The sequence below is a fragment of the Salmo salar genome, chromosome ssa27 (assembly GCF_905237065.1).
Source record: "Salmo salar chromosome ssa27, Ssal_v3.1, whole genome shotgun sequence".
NCBI lineage: Eukaryota > Metazoa > Chordata > Actinopteri > Salmoniformes > Salmonidae > Salmo > Salmo salar.
In genome coordinates this window covers 3,592,402-3,613,668 of record NC_059468.1, presented here as the reverse complement: position 1 = coordinate 3,613,668, position 21,267 = coordinate 3,592,402, and the positions used below count along the sequence as shown (strand labels likewise).

The window sequence follows — 21,267 nt, the reverse complement described above, 5'->3', positions numbered from 1 at the left end:
AGCTCTCGGCTGTGCTTCCCTTTGTAGTCTGTAATAGTTTGCAAGCCCTGCCACATCCGACGAACGTCGGAGCCGGTGTAGTACGATTCGATCTTAGTCCTGTTTTGATGCTTTTCCTGTTTGTTGGTTCGTCAGAGGGCATAGCGGGATTTCTTGTAAGCTTCCGGGTGAGTCCCTCACCTTGAAAGCGGCAGCTCTACCCTTTCGCTCAGTGGGGATGTTGCTTGTAATCCATGGCTTCTGGTTGGGGTATGTACGTACAGTCACTGTGGGGACGACGTCATCGATGCACTTATTGATGAAGCCAGTGACTGATGTGGTGTACTACTCAATGCCATCGGAAGAATCCCAGAACATATTCCAGTCTGTGCTAGCAAAACAGTCCTGTAGTTTAGCATCTGCTTCATCTGACCGAGTCACTGGGGCTTCCTGCTTGAATTTTTGCTTGTAAGCCGGAATCAGGAGGATAGAATTATGGTCAGATTTGCCAAATGGAGGGCGAGGGAGAGCTTTGTACGCGTTTCTGTGTGTGGAGTAAAGGTGGTCTAGAGTTTTTTTCCATCTGGTTGCACATTTAACATGCTGATAGAAATTAGGTAAAACTGATTTAAGTTTCCCTACATTAATGTCCCCGGCCACTAGGAGCATCGCCTCTGGATGAGCGTTTCCCTGTTTGCTTATGGCAGTATACAGCTCATTGAGTGTGGTCTTAGTGCCAGCATCGGGCTGTGGTGGTATGTAGAAGGCTACGGAATACAGATGAAAACTCTCTAGGTAGATAGTGTGGTCTACAGCTTATCATGAGATACTCTACCTCAGGTGAGCAAAACCTTGAGACTTCCTTAGATATCGTGCACCAGCTGTTGTTTACAAATATACATAGCCCGCCACTCCTTGTCTTATTAGAGGCTGCTGTTCTGTCCTGTCGATAGAGTGTATAACCCGCCAGCTGTATGTTATTAATGTCGTTGTTCAGCCACGACTCTGTGAAACATAAGATATTACAGTTTTTAATGTCCCGTTGGTAAAATATATGTGCTTTTAGTTCATCCCATTTATTTTCCAGGGATTGTACGTTGGCTACCAGTACGGATGGCAAAGGCAGATTAGCCACTAGTCGCCTGATCCTCACAAGGCACCCCGATCTCCTTCCGCACAATCTCCGTCTCTTTTCTCCTGCGAGCGACGGGGATGAGGGCCTGTTCGGGTGTCTGCAGTAAATATCTCCCATCCCACTCATTAAATAAAAATTATTCGTCCAATTTAAGGTGAGTAATCGCTGTTCTGATGTCCAGAAGCTCTTTTCGGTCATAAGAGACAGTAACAGCAACATCATGTACAAAATAAGTTACAAACAATGCAAAAAAAAAAAACACGGTTCATTAAAAGTAAATAAAATGGCAGCCATCCTTTCCAGTGCCATTATACAGTAAAGAAGGATTTTTTTTCCCTTGACACAATTGAGACATGGATTGTATATGTGTGCCATTCAGAGGGTGAATGGGCAAGACAAAAGATTGTCTTTGAACGGGGTATGGTAGTAGGTGCCAGGCGCACTGGTTTGTGTCAAGAACTGTAACGTTGCTGGGTTTTTCACACTCAACAGTTTCCTGTGTGTATCAAGAATGGTCCACCACCCAAAGGACATCAAGCCAACTTGACACAACTGTGGGAAGCATTGGAGTCAACATGGACCCGCATCCCTGTGGAACGCTTTCAATACTTTGTAGAGTCCATGCCCTGACAAATTGAGGCTGTTCTGAGGGCCAAAAGGGGGGGTACAACTCAATATTAGGAAGGTGTTCTTAATGTTCTATACACTCAGTGTAGGATACAGATCTATAAAATAACATCTCTAAACCAGAGGAGCCTCAACTTAAAAGGCAGCCATCACCCCTTTCATGTGACAATCTGTCAGTAGTTGTACCGGAGTAGGTTGTGCTCACTCTCTACTCAGCAAATCCACAGGTGCAAGTGCTGAGTGTGTGTACATCATCCATCTAGAATCATGTCAACACTGTCTGTGACTGTCTGTGTACAGTCAGTAAACCGGCCTGCTCCTCTCGTATCTCACAGGGCCAGCCGGCAGTATTCTGCCGGCTGGCACTCACACAGGGAGATGGCTGGGTTAGAATGCATGGGCAGGGGCTGTCTGCTCTCCAGGTACGCCCACTGCACCCACCAGTCAGATATTTACAATAGAGGACAGAGAAGAGAACAACATAAAAACAACTATCAATCATGCAGGACAGTCCAGAAAGGAGGGCAGCTGTGGAAAGGCAATTTGAGCCATAGAGTGAACTTGAAATTAGCACCATGCATTGTGTGTACTATAAAGTGTCATCCAAAACGGATATTTTCTTATCTCACTCTATTTACGTGAAAATCAGTCGGTTACAAATTGTGCACAATTTCCCACATTGTTTGCATACCCAATTGTTTAAGTGTCTAGCTCGTCTCTCCAGTCCCTCTTGAAGTTGCGGACCGAGTCCCCCCTCTCCACAAAACTTTTGGATCTTCTTGCGGGTGTGGACCAGCTCTTCTTCAGGTATCAGGGGCTCCAGTGCTCATAGGTACCCCTGCAGAGTCTGGGCCAGCGGGGTCACCGGTTGGACGGGCACTGAGGAGTAAAAGCATCACTCCTGGCTGGATCCAGACACACCATACATGCATGTCCAGATAAACAATGTTGAGTGTAGTCGGATGAGTAATAAGATGAGTTGATATGTGGTTTGACCATTTCTGTTATTTAGGGTCACCTAGGGCTATTACTTTAATAAATGGGGAAACTTCATTTGATTCGTATTAATGTCCATTCTGTACGTTACCCGTACCTTTACAATGGGCCGCTTTGTGCATCCTGGGTACACTCCTTCAAGGAGTCAATTGAATGCTAGCTTATAAACCCAACATTTGCATGAATTACTTGAACAAGAAGCACAACATTACAAATCTTTTCCCGAGATGTGAGATAATAAACTTCTCTGTGATATCGTATATCTTTGAAATCGTGGCATTATGAACTTTAAAGGAAAATAGGCCGGTTTCTCGACTATTGCTGCGTTCACAACATCTCATAATTGAAATACCAGCATAAGACTGAGAAAAATCCACTTGAACACCCCTCCAACTGGTAATTACCTTAGGGAAACTCGTCGATCATCTCCGTGCTCTGAGTTTCCCACTTGCACCTCTGACATCATTTGTCCAAAAAAAACAGCAGGATCTTCAGTAGTTTTTTTTTATGGTAAGAAAATAATGCAAATTGTTGATCCAAAATTGATTCTGTTCATCTTCCTTTTGATTTAGAAAGTGAAAGGCGCTCTGGGTATACTTTATACAGTGCATTCGGAAAGTATTCAGATCTGTTGACTTTTTCCACATTTTGTTACGTTACAGCCTTACTCAAAAATTGATTCAATAAAAAAAATCCTCAATCTGCACACAATACCCCATAATGACAAAGCGAAACCGGTTTTTAGAATTTTTTGCAAGGTTATTAAAAATCGTATTAAAAATCAATACATCTTGCGACAGAATTGCCTGCAATGCTTTGGCTGTGAAGTCCTGCAGATCCAATAACCTTTTAGCTGCATTCACAATGATATCCAATTTCTCCGACTTCTTATTAGTTTGGTGCATACAGTTTACTACCTGCGCAATGAAGCTAAACAATCCACCCTAGTTTAAAAAATCCTATAGGATTAGTGATTTTTCCAATAGAATTCTATATTCACAATCCTATAGGATTTTGTGTCACCTCTATCAGAATCATTTTGGTATCCTATTGGACTAATGTTTTCCAATTGGAAATTAAAGGTATTCATATTGGATCCTGTAAGATTCTCGCAGTCCTATAGGATTTTGTGTCACCTGTATCAAATCCTATTGGACTTCTTTTTTTCCTAAACACTGCACTAGATGACTGACAGGGGGTGCTGTGTTGAAGCCACCGTGCCTCCATCTGGGCTCTCCACCACCATTGTAAAAAATATTTTGGAAGCTATAGAAATGCACTTATTAATGTCTACATTTGTTTTTGACACGTTTGTTATATTACAGACAACTTAGTGCATACTTCTAAATTATATTATGAGAGCTAAACAAAAAAATGTAAGAAAATATTTAAACATTTTCCTTAAAGTATACTTTTTGGAAAGTACTAATGTTACTGTCCCTACTACAACACACAAAATACTTAAATACATCTAATTTTGTCATTTAAACATTTAATTGAAATACTGTAGAATTCTATTCATTCCTGTGGATTACTTATTTTCTGAGGAGTGTCAATAAGGCTGACCGGTGGCTTCAAAGCCTGTTCTTGGTCAATACATAGCAACAGTAATCCAGGGTTTATATACATCATTGGTTTGGACAGCGACACTGTAACCTCTGTGCTGTAATTGTAAATTATTGCATCAATGCAGCCACGTTTGTGCACAAGAAGTCCCACCATGACATGGTAATATCACATACTCTCTAAATATCCTTGAAACATAAATGTATGCATAGTCACATCTACACAACCCATCATGACACTTCAATTAGTTTCAAATAATTTATTTGATGTTTTTCTCTCATGAAGCCAGCTTCTTCGACCACAATAGAAAACAGAATAAAACCAAGTATTAAAATTGCACTCGTGGGAGCATAAATCAGATATACCATCAATTTGATATTCTTCATTTAGATTATTTTTCATCAAAAAAGAGCACCTAAAATTGAGATGACAGCATCCCATGGAGCCATTATATCGTTTGTGCCCTTATTTGGGATGTCGGTGATTCCTCACAAAACCAGGATGAAAAAATACCATGATTTGGGAGATTTTCACAACATTTAATCCATAGAATGCTTCTTTGGAGGAAGGATGATTGACATATATTTGACATTTGTATTTAAAAGCAGAATTGAGAAATAATTAATCGAAGTAGTCATATTTATTACATTTTGGCCTTACCCAGGCCTCCTTTCAGATGCCATAATGTTTCATATGTAGGTGCTACAAAAACCTGTCTAATAAATCTTTACCGCTTACTTTGAAACATGAGTGATATTTTGATTTCAATAACAATTTTCTTACATAAATTAATGAATATAATATAAACAAGAATATAGAATATAGAAAAAAATATTTGGCAATTTTTCAACATATTGTACATCCTGCAAATCACCAGCACAGGGCAACCATTTTGAATCCATTTTCACATTCACTCTGTTCTTAATGCTTACAAATTGGATAATAATTCTAAAAGTAGCAGAGAACTTTGATATGTCCATAGAGTATATTACGTTCAACAATATATATAAAAAATTGCTAAATCAAAAAATATACTTATTCTTCGGTATTCATAAATTAATGCAAGAAAATTGTTATTGAAAACAAAATACTAACCACATTACAGAGCAAGCGGTAAAGCTTCATATGCCACCAATGTTTGCTTTGTAGCACCTACAGATTAACATAAGTGGTCTTAAAAGAGACCTGTGTAAAACCAACATTTCATAAATATTCCAACTTTGATGAATTATTTCTCAATTATGCTTTTAGATACAAATGCCAAATATATGTCACCAATCCTTCCTCCAAAGGACCATTCTATGCATTAAATGTTGTAAACATCCCTTAAATCATGTTTTCACCCACATCACCCATGTGCTGTAGTCTCACACAATAACACCAGAGTCACAAACATAATACCTTTTCCATTCAAAACTGTGCAGTCACATTAGTATAGATACAGCAGATATACTACTCTTTTTCATTCTACCACATTAATTCCACTAAAGGGCAAACAGTGAAACATAAAAAAATATATTATAATAATGTCTATTGGTGATTATTCCATAACGTATCATCAGTGTTTTCAATAATCTGCATTAAGGCTAGCTGAAATCCATTTTGTGGTTCAAACAGAAACAGTAATTGAATAAAAGAGAATTGTCATGATGTTACATATAGCCATGGTTTGCCAGAAACTACATATGAGGGGTGTTCACAAGGCTCAAAATTAATCTTGGACTTGTAGATGACCTGTTCTTTATATCATCTGTATGAGCAAATCCAGCAGGCACAGGGACCAGATGATATACTGTAAGCTTCATTGAGGATGCGTCCAAAATGACATTCTAATCCCTTTATAGTGCACTACTTTTGACCAGGGCACATAGTGCACTACTTTTGTCCAGAGCCCTATCGGGAATAGGGTGTCATTTGGAATGCACATTGAATCGTTACAGTGCTGATGCAGAGTTTATATACAGTAGAGACGTTGTGTTGTTGAACTAAGCTAACTAAAACTAAACTGACCGGACCCTTTTTACCATACATTTGTAATCCACTAACTTGCATAGACGTGTGATCATCACCCAATAGTACACACCTGACAGTAAAAATACAACAAGTGTATATAGTAAAACGTATAGGCTACAATATGTACCATGTTTTCATATTGTCTTTACACTTTTACCCTGAAATAGAGGAGTTGAGGCTCCACCATTCTGTCACGTGTGCTCCCTCTCCAGCCTGTTGGACACCAGGCTGCTCGTTATGGCGCACACCTGTCACCATTGTTACGCGCACCTGCGCATCATCAGACACGCCTGGACCCCATCACTTCCCTGATTACGTTCCTTATATATGTCACTCCATTTGGTTCCTTCCTCAGGCGTTATTGTTTCTGTTTCATGTCTGTGCGTTGTTCGTGTTTCTTGGTATGTATTATGTTGCGTTTATTTATTAAAACACTCACTCCCTGAATTTGCTTCCCGACTCTCAGCGCACATCGTTACACATTCATCTCACAAACTACATAAAACTGTTATCAAAACCAATAGTCCCTGATCCTATGTAAAATAAAACATTGTACATCAAAAAAGATTACAAACATTAAATGAATAATTTCAAAGAAACAAAATACAGGAAAATAAAAGTCATATTGCAAGATAAATCAAATCTTAACCACATAACTTGAGCAATTTGGCGAACCGACTGATGTCTATCGATGGCAAGACTCATCTGTAAAATAAAGAGATAAAGAGGAGTTATGAGACACAATTCAGACTGGACAACCACATTTCATGACTGAGGGGTGTATTCACTGGAAACAAAACGGATGCAGAAGGGCGAAAACTGAGAGGGACTAACCTGGACTTGTCCAATAAGAAACACTTGGTTTCGTTGCAGAATGTTTTGCAATGGTTTGCACAGGTATTCAACTGCACTACAAATACAAAAGTATGTGGACACACCTTCAAATGAGTGGATTCGGGCTATTATAGCAACACCCGTTGCTGACAGGTGTATACAATCGAGCACACAGCCATGCAATCTCCATAGACAAATATTGGCAGTAGAATGGCCTTACTGAAGCGCTCAGTGACTTTCAACATGGCAGTCATGTTTTCCAAAAAGTCAGTTCTTCAAATTTCTGCCCTGCTAGAGCTGCCCTGGTCAACTGTAAATGCTTTTATTGTGAAGTGGAAATGTCTAGAAGCAACAACAGCTCAGCCGCGAAGTACTAGCAGCGGCGTCTCATCGATCACTCCACCTTCTCGGGAGCCCCACTTACCTCCTCCGGAACGCTTCAATGGAGAGCCAAGCACCTGTCGGGCGATCCTAGCTCAGTGTGTCCTCGTCTTCAAGCTTCAGCCCTCCTCCTTCCCCTCGGATCGCTCCAAGATAGCCTACCTCATCACGCTGATGACCGGGAGGGCTCTCACCTGGGCTACTGCTGTGTTGGAACAAGCGGAGAGTGCTTGGAATCAAGAGGCACTGTTCGATATGTTCCTGCACGGCGTCTCGGAGGAGGTCAAGGATGAGCTTGCAGCCCGGTAGTTACCTACGGAGCTTGATTCCCTCATCGCTTTGACCATCCGTATCGATGGGTGATTACGGGAACAACGGAGGTAGAGGAAATTGGATTTTGCTTGCACGCCCAGGGATCCCACCTTGCGAGTGGAAGACCGCCTTCAACACGGCCTGTGGTCATTACGAGTATCTGTTCATGCCATTTGGCCTTACCAATGCCCCTGCTGTGTTCCAGTGTCTGGTCAATGACGTTCTCCGGGACATGTTGAACCGGTTTGTCTTTGTCCTCATCTTCTCCCGTTCCAGCCAAGAATATGTGCTCCACGTCTGACAGGTTCTCCAACGCCTCCTGGAGAACCAGCTGTTTGTAAAAGCAGAGAAGTGTGAGTTCAATCGTTCCACCATCTCTTTTCTGGGTTTCATCATCGTTGCAGGGAGTGTGAAAATGGATCCCGGGAAGGTGAGAGTGATGGTGGATTGGCCCCAGCCTACTTCCAGGCTGCAGTTGCAATGCTTCATGGGGTTTGCCAACTTCTATCGCCGCTTTATCTGGGGGTTACAGCACCCTGACTTCCCCCCTGTCTGCACTCACCTCGCCCAAGGTTCAATTCACGTGGTCTCCAGCTGCTGACCGGGCATTCCGGGACCTCAAACATCACTTCACCACAGCTCCCATCTTGGTTCATCCGGACACTTCCCACCAGTTTGTGGTGGAGGCCGATGCTTCTGATGTCGGAGTGGGGGCGGTCCTGTCCCAGCATTCTGCCCTGGACCTCAAGCTACATCCCTGCACCTTCTTTTCACACCGTCTCAACGCCACGGAAAAGAACTACGATGTGGGGAATCGTGAGCTTCTCGCGGTGAAGATGGCGTTGGAGGAATGGAGGCACTGGCTGGAGGGGGCGGAACACCCATTCATCCTGTGAATCGACCACAGCAACCTGGAGTATCTCCACACCGCCAAGAGCCTCAACTCCAGGCAAGCCAGATGGGCCCTGCTGTTCATACGGTTCAACTTTTCCCTCTCGTAATGCTGGGATCCAAGAATGTCAAGCCGAATGCAGTTTCCTGCTGCTATAGCCCCACGGGTACCACCCCGGAGCCTGAGACCATCCTTCCCACCTCGTGCTTGGTGACAGCACTCAACTGGGGTATATGGAAACAGGTCTGAGAGGTGCAGCGGTCCTAGCCGAATCCTGGGGGCCCCTGATAATCGGATGTTTGTGCCTGATGCTGTCCGCTCTGCGGTCCTGGAGTGGGCCCATTCCTCCAGGCTTGCCTGCCACCCGGGGTCCCGTCGGACCCTGGCCTTCATACGACAATGCTTTTGGTGGCCTATGATGGTTCCGGATGTCGCCGCGTTTGTATACGCCTGCACGGTCTGTGCTCAAAATAAGACTCCTCGGCAAGCCCCGGCTGGTCTTCTGCAACCACTGCCTGCCCCTCACCGATCCTGGTCCCACATATCCCTGGATTTCATCATGGGTCTTACCCCGTCTGAGGGCAACACTGCCATCCTGACTGTGGTTGAGCAGTTTTCCAAGGCCGCTCACTTCATCCCTCTCCCTAAACTACCCTCGGCCAAGGAGAAGGCCCAGTTCATGGTGCAGCACCTCTTCCGGATCCATGGACTGCCCGCGGACATGGTCTCTGACTGGGGGCCTCAGTTCTTGTCCAGGTTCTGGAAGTGCTCTGTGCCCTCATTGGGTTGTCGGCCAGCCTGACTTCTGGGTTCCACCCCCAGTCCAATGGCCAGTCGGAGCGAGCCAACCAGGATCTTGAGACTACTCTGCGCTGCCTGGTCTCCGCCAATCCCACCTCCTGGAGGTAGCAGCTAGTGTGTGTTGAGTACGCCCACAACACCCTTCCCTGCTATGCCATGGGCCTATCTCCGATTGAGTGTTCCTTGGGATATCATCCCCTGCTCTTTCCCGAGCAGGAGGAAGAGGTCAGTGTACCTTCTGCCCAGATGTTTGTCCGCCGCTGTCGTCGTACCTGGAGGAAATCCCAGTCGGCCCTCCTCAAGACCACCTCCAGGTATCAACAACAGGCGGATCGCCATCGGACCCCGGCCCCCCGGTATCGTCTCGGGCAGAAGGTATGGTTATCCACCCGGGATCTGCCCTTCCGGGTGGAATCCGGAAAACTCTCTCCCTGGTTTATCGGTCCATTTCCCATCTCCAAGATTATTAGCCCCTCTGCTGTTAGTCTTCTGTTGCCCAGTACTCTTCGTATACATCCCACCTTTCATGTGTCCAGAGTCAAACCTATGTCTCACAGCCCTTTGTCTCCTGTGTTCTCTGTTTGTCCATTGCCAGTTCGTCTAGTTTGTCAAGTCAATCAGCGTTTTTTCTCAGCTCCTGTTTTTTCCAGTCTCTCCTTTTTCTCGCCCTCCTGGTTTTGACCCTTGCCTGTCCTGACTCTGAGCCCACCTGCCTGACCACTCTGCCTGCCCTTGACGCTGAGCCTGCCTGCTGACCTGTACCTTTGCCCCACCTCTGGATTGTTGACCTCTGCCTACCCTGACCCTGAGCCTGCCTGCCGTCCGGTACTGTTGCCCCACCTCTGGTTTACTGACCCCTGCCTTGATCTGTCTATTGCCTGCCCCTGTTGGAATATTAAACCATTGTCAATTCGACATGTCTGCATCTTACCTTGATTCCTGATACTGGAAGCAACGTCTTTTCGTCAGGAGCTTCATGAAATGGGTATCAATGGCGGAGCAGCCACACACAAGCCTAAGCTCACCATGTGCAATGCCAAGCGTTGGCTGGAGTGGTGTAGAGCTTGCAGCCATTAGACTGGAGCATGGGAAACGCACTCTCTGGAGTGATCATGCTTCACCATCTGGAGGTCCGATGGATGAATCTGGGTTTGGTAGATGCCAGAAGAACGCTACCTGACCCAATGCATAGTGCCAACTGTAAAGTTTGGTGGAGGAGAAATAATGGTTTGGGGCCGTTTTTCATGGTTCAGGCTAGGCCCCTTAGTTCCAGTGAATGGTAATTTTAACGCTACAGCATACAATGACATTCTAGATGATTCTGTGCTTCCAACTCTGTGGCAACAGTTTGGGGAAGGCCCTTTCCCGTTTCAACATGACAATGCCCCTGTGCATAAAGCAAGGTTCATACAGAAATGCTGAGATCGGTGTGGCAGAACTTGACTCGCCTGCACAGAGCCCTGACCTCAACCCCATCGAAAACCTTTGGAATGAATTGGAACGCCGTCTGCGAGCCAGGCCTAATCATTCAACATCAGTGCCCGACCGCACTAATGCTATTGTGGCTGAATGGAAGCAAGTCCCTGCAGCAATGTTCCAACATCTAGTGGAAAGCCTACCCAGAAGAGTGAAGGCTGTTATAATAACAAAGGGGGGATCAACTCCATATTAATGCCCATACTTTTGGTCATGTAGTGTATTTGTAAGGAAGTGACATATACTGACCCACTCTCATCACTCTCAGGCCAGCTGCTGCCCCCACATTCCTGCTGCTCCTGGACACAAGCACTCCTCTCTCCTCCTCCTCTTCCTCCTGCACCTCCTCCTCCCTCCCTTTCTCCTGACCAAGTAAGGGGTAGTGGGTGGAGTCAAACATGGAGGTCTCTGATGGGTACTCACACACCTGCTCCAGCTGGGTCTCGTCGAAGCACACCTTCACCTGGAGGAGGCAAACAAGACAGACACAGGAGAGAGGCTTAGTACAGTGCACACAAATGAGCCACACCCTTACAGACAGCCTGACCACATTGCAGTGTTACATAATAAGGATGGACATGCTTCAAGAACAATAACAAAAAAGAACCTGTACTTTCAGTGTTGCCCTTATTTCGAATGAAAGGGAGATGCTGAAGGCACTCATAAAAACGACATAATTAGGTTGTACTGAGTCGGACCCTCCCTGAGGGTTAGCACAGACATTGCGTTCACTTTGGTGTAAACAAAGTTGCTGCCTGGACCCAACAGGAAGTAAAACCTGGCCCCTGGGAGGTATGTGTAGGTCGTTATAGTACATTTTATTATAGGTCGGTGTAGTACATTTATATTCACAACAGACTGACTGTCCACACACTCCTGATAATAAACTGGTGTGAGAGAAGTTAGACGAATCAAGCTCAGGCCCAGGAGGCTAATCCCTTACTGAACTGATTAGCCCAGGCTAACACAGCAGGGGAGAACATGGAGGACAGACAGAGAACCAGAGAGAGAGAATGAGGAAGAAAGGAGGCGCACTGTGTCAATCGCTGCTCCCAAGTGGCACAGTGGTCTAAGGCACTGCATCTCAGTGCAAGAGGTGTCACTACAGTCCCTGGTTCGAATCCAGGCTGTATCACATCCGGCCGTGATTGGGAGTCCCACAGGGCGGCGCACAATTGGCCCAGCGTCGTCTGGGTTTGGCCGGAGTAGGCCGTCATTGTAAATAAGAATTTGTACTTAACTGACTTGCCTAGTTAAATAAAGGTTAAATAAAAATAAAATAGGCACATCGGGAACCTTTACGAATACTCGAAAAAATGTCTTACACAGGATGTGGGGCAGCCACTGTCGACGAGAATGGTACCTTGGTCTAGTTTGAGAGAAATAGATGTGCCAAGGGAGCCTATGAGCCTGTGAGATGATCTCAAGGACAGCAACGTGAGCAACAGGTGGCCAGGAAGCACCAATAGGCTACGGAAGAGTTACAGCAGGACGACAATAGTAAAGGAGAGCTGGAGTACATTACAGGATTTGGTGCCGAACAGATACCAGATACCAAACAAACGATTCTTGGGGGTTTTCTCATTACTCAGTGTGGACTGAGTGGGTGAGATTCATTCAGGTGAATGATGCATCCAATTAGGTTTGGATATATTTGGATGATTTCGGTCAGAGTATGTCCATTCAGTTACAGAGGATGATACTTTGTCATAATCCACATCCTGTATCATAGTCGATTAATAAACAACCTTGCATAATTTATTCACTCAAAACCAATGTCTTTAGGGGAGATCGGGGTATGTTGAGCCGTTTTTTACATTCAGCGTCACTACATCAAGGGAAATATAGTGTTCTTTCTAACAAAGATATCTATATATTTCAGGATGTTGTGTATCCCTGGAAATAATCAGAATTAATGTAAACATAACAGTTTTGAAAACATAGCTTGTCCAAATAAAGTGGTCTCTTGAGCATAGTGACAGGTAAGTTGAGCAGCCTTGGGGTAAGTGGGTGATGGAATCCTGTGACAATGGGTGATGGTGCTGGTAGGTCAAAGTTGAATTAATGAAATGGGGGAGTGGTATATTGTATATCCTAAATGTATACCTACATTCAGATATAGAGCTCTCTGTTCAATATCACTTATCCTCCCATTTCTTGACCACTTGTCTGGGACAGGGATGTTGTTTCGATGTGCCAATTTGTAGGCAAGTTCTCTGCATTTGAGGCTACTAAGCCCATGAAACTGGTCCGCAAGATTCTTGATATGTTTACCATCTCAGACTCCATGTCATCAGATCAGACCTTGTGTGCCTCTGCTACTCTATCATAGCCTCTCTTTCGAACGGTACATTTATTTTTTGTCAATGTACCTCTTCAGTGTCATTCAGTACATTTTTTTCATCCCTTGCTGCTGCTCGAATTGACTTTTTCCCTTCTCTCAATTCCATGTCTGAGCTCTCAAGAACCTCAAGGGGGGCTACACCCCTGCTTGTTTACGTTTGTAAACATGGGGCATGATGATGTCTGCTCTGTCACAATAAAAATGCACTATCTTTAGTTCATATGCATGACACATGGCAAAAATACTATGCATATAATGCATAAAACAGACAAAATGTAATCATAATTTGAATGGGGGTCGGTGGCCATTGGCTCAAATTACCCCAGCGTTTCCCAAACTCGGTCCTGGGGACAACAGGGGTGCACGTTTAGTTTTTTCCCTAGCACTACACAGCTGATTCAAATAATCAACTCGTCATCAAGCTTTGATTAATTGAATCAGATTTGTAGTGCTAGGGATAAAACCAAAACATGAACCCCTTTGGGTCCAGAGGACTGAGTTTGGGAAACCCTGGCCATTGGCTCAACTTATCCCAAGGCAAACATTTTGACTACTATATATTAGCCCACACAGCTAGGAGGCACTTTCATGCTAGGTTTAGGACCTCATATTGAAGCTTATAGAGACACCAACTGATGTATAAAACAATCTTGAAACTCTAACATTTGGTTTAGATACAAGCATCATGAAACCTACAACACAATATATTCATTTGAGTTTGTGAAAATCTTTTATTTTTTTAACTAACTTGCTTACCACATTTTCCATGTGGTTTCTTCCTTCATAGACTCCATGAAATGATGACCTCTTCCTAAATATTTGGTCACATGATTAATCTTGTGTATGGTTTCTTAGAAACTAGGGGTGGCTCAACTAACTGTTTGGCTCAACTTACCCCACTCTCCCCTAGATTTGCTATTTCTCTGTCTCTATCATTCAGAGGAAGTGAGCAGGCCTGAAAGAGGAAATGAGAGCATATATCCAGTGAATGCATCCAAAATGTCACCCTTTTCTCTGTAAAGTGCATTCGTTTTGACCAGGGACTCAGACATGCAGTGTCAGCTAGGGAATCACAGTTGTTGAGTTTCCCCTCACTACACTTCTGTTTAATCCCACCCTCCTCTTTCATGAGAGGCTGTTCCTCCTCAGTCGCACCAAAATTGGGCTTGATGACCCCATTTGAAAAAGTATAATTTGGAAATTTGGTTACAGTAGGACAGCATCAATAGTCAATGTTGCAAAAACTATACAATAAACATGGCGAGAGCTTCCTCAACTATAGTGCCATTGCTAAATTAACCAGTTAGTTATTTTTCATTTGAGGTGTTATAATTCATTCCCATATATCGAACAAGCCTTGAAAGGATGGCATAGGCATCGCGAGACTATTCATTTCTTTCCTATCCTGCAAATGCTGTTGTTATATGCCAATAGGTCAACGTTTGCCAAAATTCCAATGCAGCAAAACAAACTCAGCAGAAACAGGAAAATACAAAGGAAGACTTGTCGGGAAGGCAACAACAGCAGACTCATTGAAAGACAGGATCTGGCAGAGGAAGTAACCTGCAATATAATGGTGTGACGCAGTCCGTGAACTGTGTAGCATCTTACATTATGGACAGAAAACTAAAGGAAACAAGATGCTGATAGGCAAAATGCAATAGCAACATGCTTTATACTAAAGGTCATGCTGTCTGAGTAAAGTACAGTACATAAACCATACATGTTTAAGTATATAACAATAGGTAGACTGTATACAGTAATTGCTTTAAATATGCACATTCTGGTCTAACTTACTATATAAACAGACTGTACCAGACTCATCCCATTCTAAAGCTCTTGCTTTATTTGTGTGGGGAGACTGCCAGCCTTGTCTTTAGTTCTGCCCCGATGAGCCACTTTGTTATGTAGGCGTCCTAATTACAGTACTCTAAAAGACTCTTCTGTGTCTGAAATGGTACCGGGAAGCATCCAGTCACTAACGGGCTATGGCTCCAAATGTTTTCACGGAAAGGGGACGCAATGTTAAAAGCATTTTTAACTTTTGTGGGATAACTTGTCTTTCTATATGAAACAGAAAGAAGTGATAACTGATTCACAACCCACATACCTCGTCTCTGCAAAACCTCCGGTTAGACAGACAGAAAGAGATAGGGGGGAGGAGGGGTGGCTCTGGTTGTCTGTGTGATTTCCTCTCTACCCCTCCTAGCCTCAAGTGTTACATGAAGGCTAATTTGAAAGTGACTGGTAATTCTATACACTACGGTTACCCTAACAAATGATTTATAAAGGGTTTATAATTAGTTTATTATTAAATGAGACCACACAGCCACTGCTACCAGTAGGCTACTTTACAGCTGAGAATCATGATGTCATGCTTGATAAGGCTTTAACAGGCTTAGCTCAGTTGATGTGTTCTAACTCCTCAGTTCAATCAAACAGGATGTTCTAATGCTAGTGAAAGGGGATTCTACATGATGGGGAGCATTCTGGGGACTGGTGATAAAAAGGTTCAAATGGAAGCAAGTAGGAAAGAGGTGACGTTTTCTGACCGTCACAGTATGAGTGTGACAACTCAAAACACTATCATCGATCTAATCCCATAACATACTGATAGTCTATTCAAGCCATTTTCCGCAATTTTTGTTTTGTTTTACCAATTGGGTCTTTATTAAACACAACCTTAGATGATGGGATCCATGATCATCACTACAAGATGCGATACATCATCAATACAATTTGTAGTGCATAGGCTGCAATATGCCAAAAGGCAGTCTACACTCACCCCTTTGGGAGATGCTTTGGAAGTCTTGACCAGGCAGGACTTGTCCAGGTTCTGATACCCGCCGATCACTTCGATCTCCTCCGCAGTGGGGTACCTCTTCTTGCCTCTCTCTACTTCCTCGGTTAGGACAGGCATCTGGGACTGGGCAGACGTATTGGCCAGGGGTCCTGAGGATACTGAAACTGCTTCCACGGCTGCCCCTCCAACAGGCTTCCTGGGGGTGATGGTGATGGTGGTGCCCCTCTTGACCTGCTGGCCTCCAGAGAGGCTTCTGATGGTGAAATGGGTCGGAGAAGGGGAGGGAGAGACGGAGGGGGACTGGGATGGGGAAGCTGATTGGGTGGTTGGGACTCCCTGGTCTGGGTGTAATGAGTTCTCAGGAGAGGGGGTCAGGAGAGATCTGGAGTTGATGGTAATGGATCGGGCCTGTTTGGGTTGGTTGGACTGGGCCTGCATGGGTTGAGGAGGCCTTTCAGAGTGCAGTTGCAGATTGGACTGAGATTTTCTGGGACTTAGGATTGTTTGATGGTCCTTTTGCCTTGGATGCTCCTGCTGAGGTTCCTTATTAGGCTGGTTGTGTGATATCCTAGGGCTTTGCTGAGCTTTAGACTCTTTATCTTTCAAATTATTATTTTGTCCAAAAGACGACCGTGCTGAGTTGTCATCATGTGATAGTCTCTGTACTTCCTGTTGTTCTCGCAACTGAAGCTGTTCCACCTGACGCTGTACAGTCTGAAGTCCGAACTTCTCATCGCTGGAAGAGGCTTTATTCCCAGATGCCCCACCACCACCCCACAGCTTCTTCTGTGTCAGCCTCCCAACTGATATCTCTGGACTGCATGGCTCCTGTTGTTCTGCGGATATGTGGGACTGTACCTTCGGAGTGTGTGACGGGATAGGCCTATCCACGGTCCTGTCACTCATGCACAACGCCGTCCTGGACCCCACCGTTTTCAAGTTATAGATCCGGCTCATCTCAGCAAGAGAGGGAGGGTGAAGCAGAGAGGGGGAGAGAGAGTCTAAGGGCACGGGAGAGTGTGAAGGAGATAGATAATGCAGCCTGTATTCTTCCTCCGAGAGTTTATCCTCTCCTTCTTCTCCTCTGCCTCCGGTGTTCTGTTTCCTCTGCCGACCCCTGTCGCACCGTAACTCCGCTAGTACATGTTTGGTTGGATCTTCCTCTATCTCAGTCGTGTGACAGCTGAACAAGGCTACTTCACAGGCTGCGATGGAGTTCCCCCCGGTTTCTTTCTCTCCTTTGACAGCTTGCGAGAATGAGAGAGGAACAGGAAGCTGGGAGACGGCTTTCGACACGCTCACTTCCTGTGTGACGTCAAACTGAGTGGATGTTGTCTGCGGTGCGGAGCCTTCCTGTCTCTGTCTCTCTCGCTCCATTTCGTTCCCCATCTCTCCTTCCTCACACCAGTCTGAACTTGAAGCTTTTCTAGTCCTTCTAGTCCCAGCCTTTTCTGTCCCCTCAGTCGCATCTCCATCATCCCCCATCGCTGCCACTCCCTCCATGTTCCACAGCCTCCCCTTCTCTCTCTGTTGGATTTTCTCTCGCAAGGATTCGATGTGAGACAAGGGCTTGCCGATCCTCCAACTGTTCTTCCTCTCCACACCTTTCCCTCCCTCTCCTTCGCAGCTCTGGTTGTATTTGCTTTGGAGGCTTGGCTCCCCCACACCATAGAACACTGTTCTGGGTATGTGTATCTCAAGTGGCATTGGAGGGATTCCAACTGAGGCAACGCGCTTTGGAGACTTAGGACACTTAGGGGTCACTTCCTGAACTGACTTTTTGGGATAAACATGACTGCGCACGTGTGCGCCAGGTGGATGTGTAGTGTCCTTGCTTACCTCACCTGGCTTCCTATAAGCTTTGCTCCCTCTCTCAGTCTCTGTGTCCTCCCTCATCACGCCTTTGCTATCCTGCATCAATGTTTGGGTCCCTTTGTGATTGTCACGTTCATTCACAGTCCCCCCCACTCTCTCTATCTTGTTGATGAGATCCTCTGTGTGCTGTGACAGTGGTGACTGGGTTGAATGGTGCCCCAGTGCTCCTTGACTACTATGCCAATCTGTTCCTTTATGTGCCACAGTGCTGAGCAAAGTTGATGAGCACTCTGTAAATGCTGACACATGTTTGTAATGACTATCGACAGACTGAGGAGGACTGGCTCTGTCTACGGAGAGGGTGATGACACAGTTTTGCTGAGTTGTTTCAACTGAAATGGTGCAGTCCCTTACCTCTGATACCCTCTTCATGTGCCTTGAATCTGATCCTCTCCTAAAGTCGGACCCCTTTCTCTCTCGCACTTGAGGTTCTGCCTGTCTTCCATCCACCCCCTCTCTCTCTTTGCTCCTCGCCCTGTCCATCCCTCTCTCGCTTTCTTCTCTCGTTTGCTTTACCTCTCTTTCCACTGCTCTCTCTCGCCCATCATGTTTGATGGGCACTCTTCGCGCAAATGAGGCCTCTGTGTTTTTAACTGAGGCCATTGTAAACCCTACCTCCCCATACATATTCTCTGTTAGTTCCTCTGTCCCCTTGTTACTAAAATCTAACTCCACTCCTGTTACTCTCTCGATCCAACGGTCAATCTCTTTCCCGGTGTTACTTTCCAAAGCAGGCTGTCTCTCATGCTGTCCCCCTACCGCCCTGTCTGCTTTTATGCATCCCTCTCCATGCTTCCCTGCCCGCTCTTTATCTGAAAGCCAGGTCCAGCACCCCTGCTTGCCTCCCCTCTCTGACCATTCCCCCTCCACTACATCTCCCCTTGCTGCCACCCTCCTGTCTGAATATGTCCTCTCCACCACCTTCCTATCATGGTTCCCCTCATCCTGCATGCCATTCTCCTTTGCGCATATCACACGGTCAGTGAAACTGAATGACCGCTTGGGCACACCCCTGAATACTGCATGTTTCTCCTCCCCTCTCCTGTCTCCATCATCGTCCTCTTCCAGACAAAACGTTTCTCTGTCCCTGCCAGGCCGGATGAAACATTCTGAGCTTTTAGACCGAGACGGGGGTTTTGGATGTTCTCTGAATTTCTTTGTATGCTCCCCAAATTTACTCAGCAGCTCACTCACCCTAACTCCTCTCTCGTTGTGGATACTGTCATCTGTGTCACCATATCTCCTATCCTCTTTTTCTGAAGAAGCTACTTGTATCCGTGGTCGGTCTTTCTCCCTCAAGTTTTCCCTCTCTTTATCTTTCATCATCAACCATGCCACCTCTCTCTCCAGCTGCCTCTCACAGTCCTTCCCTCCATCTTTATTGCACTTGGCATCTCTCCCTCTTTCTCCATCTCCTTCCCTGCCTGTCCCTTTTAGACCTCCACTTCTTGAGTCCTCAGTGCCAGCTAAGGGTTTAATTATCAATATTTCTGATGCTCGGATCTCTGTGACACTCCCTCCACCAGCCAGAAACTCCTTGAGGTCCATCTTTACATCTCTACTTTCCTGCTTCTCTTCCATTACCTTCCTCTCCCACTCTCTCCTTCTACTCCTCCTTTCATCACTTCCCTTTCTGTCCTGTTCAATAATGATGATGTTGTCTGCTCTGATGGTACGAAGGCCTGGGACTAGTGGATAGGGGTACTTGGGGGTTGGAGAATCTGAGTCTCCCTCCTCCCTCTCCTCCTCTTTTCTCCCCCTTGGGCAATCCCTTTCCCTGTCTCTCACAGTATCCCTGCTAGCCTCTCTCCTGTCACTTCTGTCCCTTTCTCTGCCCCCACTCCTGTCCCTGTATCGCTCTATTTGTATATCTCTTCCCTTCCCAGACTCTCCATCATGACCTTTGACGTGGCCTCTTTCTTTCTCCTTTTCCCTCTCTCTCCCTACTTCTATATCCTGCTCATTCCCTTTCTCGTGGCCCATTTCCCCAGCCCTCTCTGCTTCTCTTCCCCTCCTCCATCCGCCATGTGTGCGAATGAATGAGTTTTGTCCGACAGGGATGATGGTCTCCTTTAACACCAGACTCGGCGGTTTAGCCTCTTCATCCAGCCAAGGCCCTGTGATGTCTGGGCTGAGTGGTGGTTCACTTCTCAGCTGCACTAGTGTGGAGCTGTCCAGGTCACTCGCAGGATCAGAGGTGGGCCTGCCCTCCTTGACTTGGAGGGGGCCCTCCCTCTCCTTGTCCCCGAAACTCTCCTGTTTCATTCTCCTCCTCTGGATGATCCCTCGCTTCCAGGCAGGCATGCTGGTGAGTTTGTCCTCCTCCTCTTTTTCTCTCTTCTCTCGCTCCTCCTCCTCCCTCCTTTTTCTCTCCAGCAGGAGTTGTTTCCATTCCGGTAAAGAGGAGACAGACATAACAGAGAAGAGGTCTTGCTTTTGGCAAGTTCCTTAATCTTCCTTTCTTTTAACGCTCTGGCAACAGGTCTGCCAAAAAGGACACATATGTAATAAATATAATAAACATATGTTTATTTCAATTTCAAACTGATCATAGAAAACTGGAGAAAAATTTGTGCCTCACTTTGCTTTCAAATCAGAATAGACTTTTTATTGAAATGTTGCCTATTAATAGGCCTACTTTGTACTTTCTATGACATCATGTGTAGAGGCTATGTAACTCAACTACATAGCCTATTTACTGGATGACATTTTACACAGGCTTCTTCCTCCCCTGGTGGTTACTTTCTCTAATCATAAAAAGTGCACACACCATCGACGGATAGTTTAGTGTTGCCGTTTAGAATAACATGCAAACTATGCCTCTGGTCTGCACGTAGCTATACATTTGCAAGCCAAGCGTTCACCACAATTACGCACTCCTCGTTTTAAGCATGCACGCAAATAATGTTCAAAAATCATTTTCCAAACTTACCAAATCCTTGGTATTCCGCAGTAATGCTTTATATCCCCCTCTGTTTTGGTTTGAGAGTAGTCATCTTCTGAATGACGGGCGACTGTGCGCCACCCGTTGTTCTTAACGCGCTCAAAGCACCAACTGGAAGATTGGTCTCTATCTAAAGCTTTCTGATATAGTTGATTAATCGATGTTGTCAAAAAGTCAGGATTAATAATGTTTATTTAGCTCGATTATCTAATGACGACTACACTGTGAATTAGAGCATATCAATTTAAAACACCTCCATTGGTAGTAAATATACACCAACTGCAGTGCT

At 45.2% G+C, this 21,267-nt stretch overlaps 1 protein-coding gene across 2 annotated transcripts; it reads right to left on the bottom strand.

Moving 5' to 3' along the window:
- Positions 1 to 4,547: 4,547 nt before the first annotated feature.
- LOC106588209 (uncharacterized) lies at positions 4,548 to 21,267 on the bottom strand. Of its 2 annotated transcripts, XM_014176980.2 has the most exons (4): positions 20,967 to 21,266; positions 16,142 to 20,518; positions 11,262 to 11,475; positions 4,548 to 7,021 (listed from the first exon to the last, which is right to left on the bottom strand). In XM_014176980.2, the coding sequence occupies exons 2-4, from the start codon at positions 20,447 to 20,449 to the stop codon at positions 7,002 to 7,004; spliced, it is 4,542 nt and encodes a 1,513-aa protein (XP_014032455.2). In that variant the 5' UTR covers positions 20,450 to 20,518; positions 20,967 to 21,266; the 3' UTR covers positions 4,548 to 7,001. The 2 variants fall into 2 exon arrangements, with proteins under 2 accessions (XP_014032455.2, XP_014032454.2); XM_014176979.2 differs by having other exon boundaries at positions 4,548 to 11,475; positions 20,967 to 21,267.

What these genes read in the sequence shown, in the direction of transcription:
- LOC106588209 (XM_014176979.2), bottom strand. Translation starts at nt 20,449, where the DNA reads ATGTCTGTCTCCTCTTTACCGGAATGGAAACAACTCCTGCTGGAGAGA. An exon ending in CCAAAGCATCTCCCAAAGGG is followed by an intron (nt 11,476 to 16,141) that starts GTGAGTGTAGAC and finishes TGCCTCCTCCAG; the next exon opens with GTGAAGGTGTGCTTCGACGA.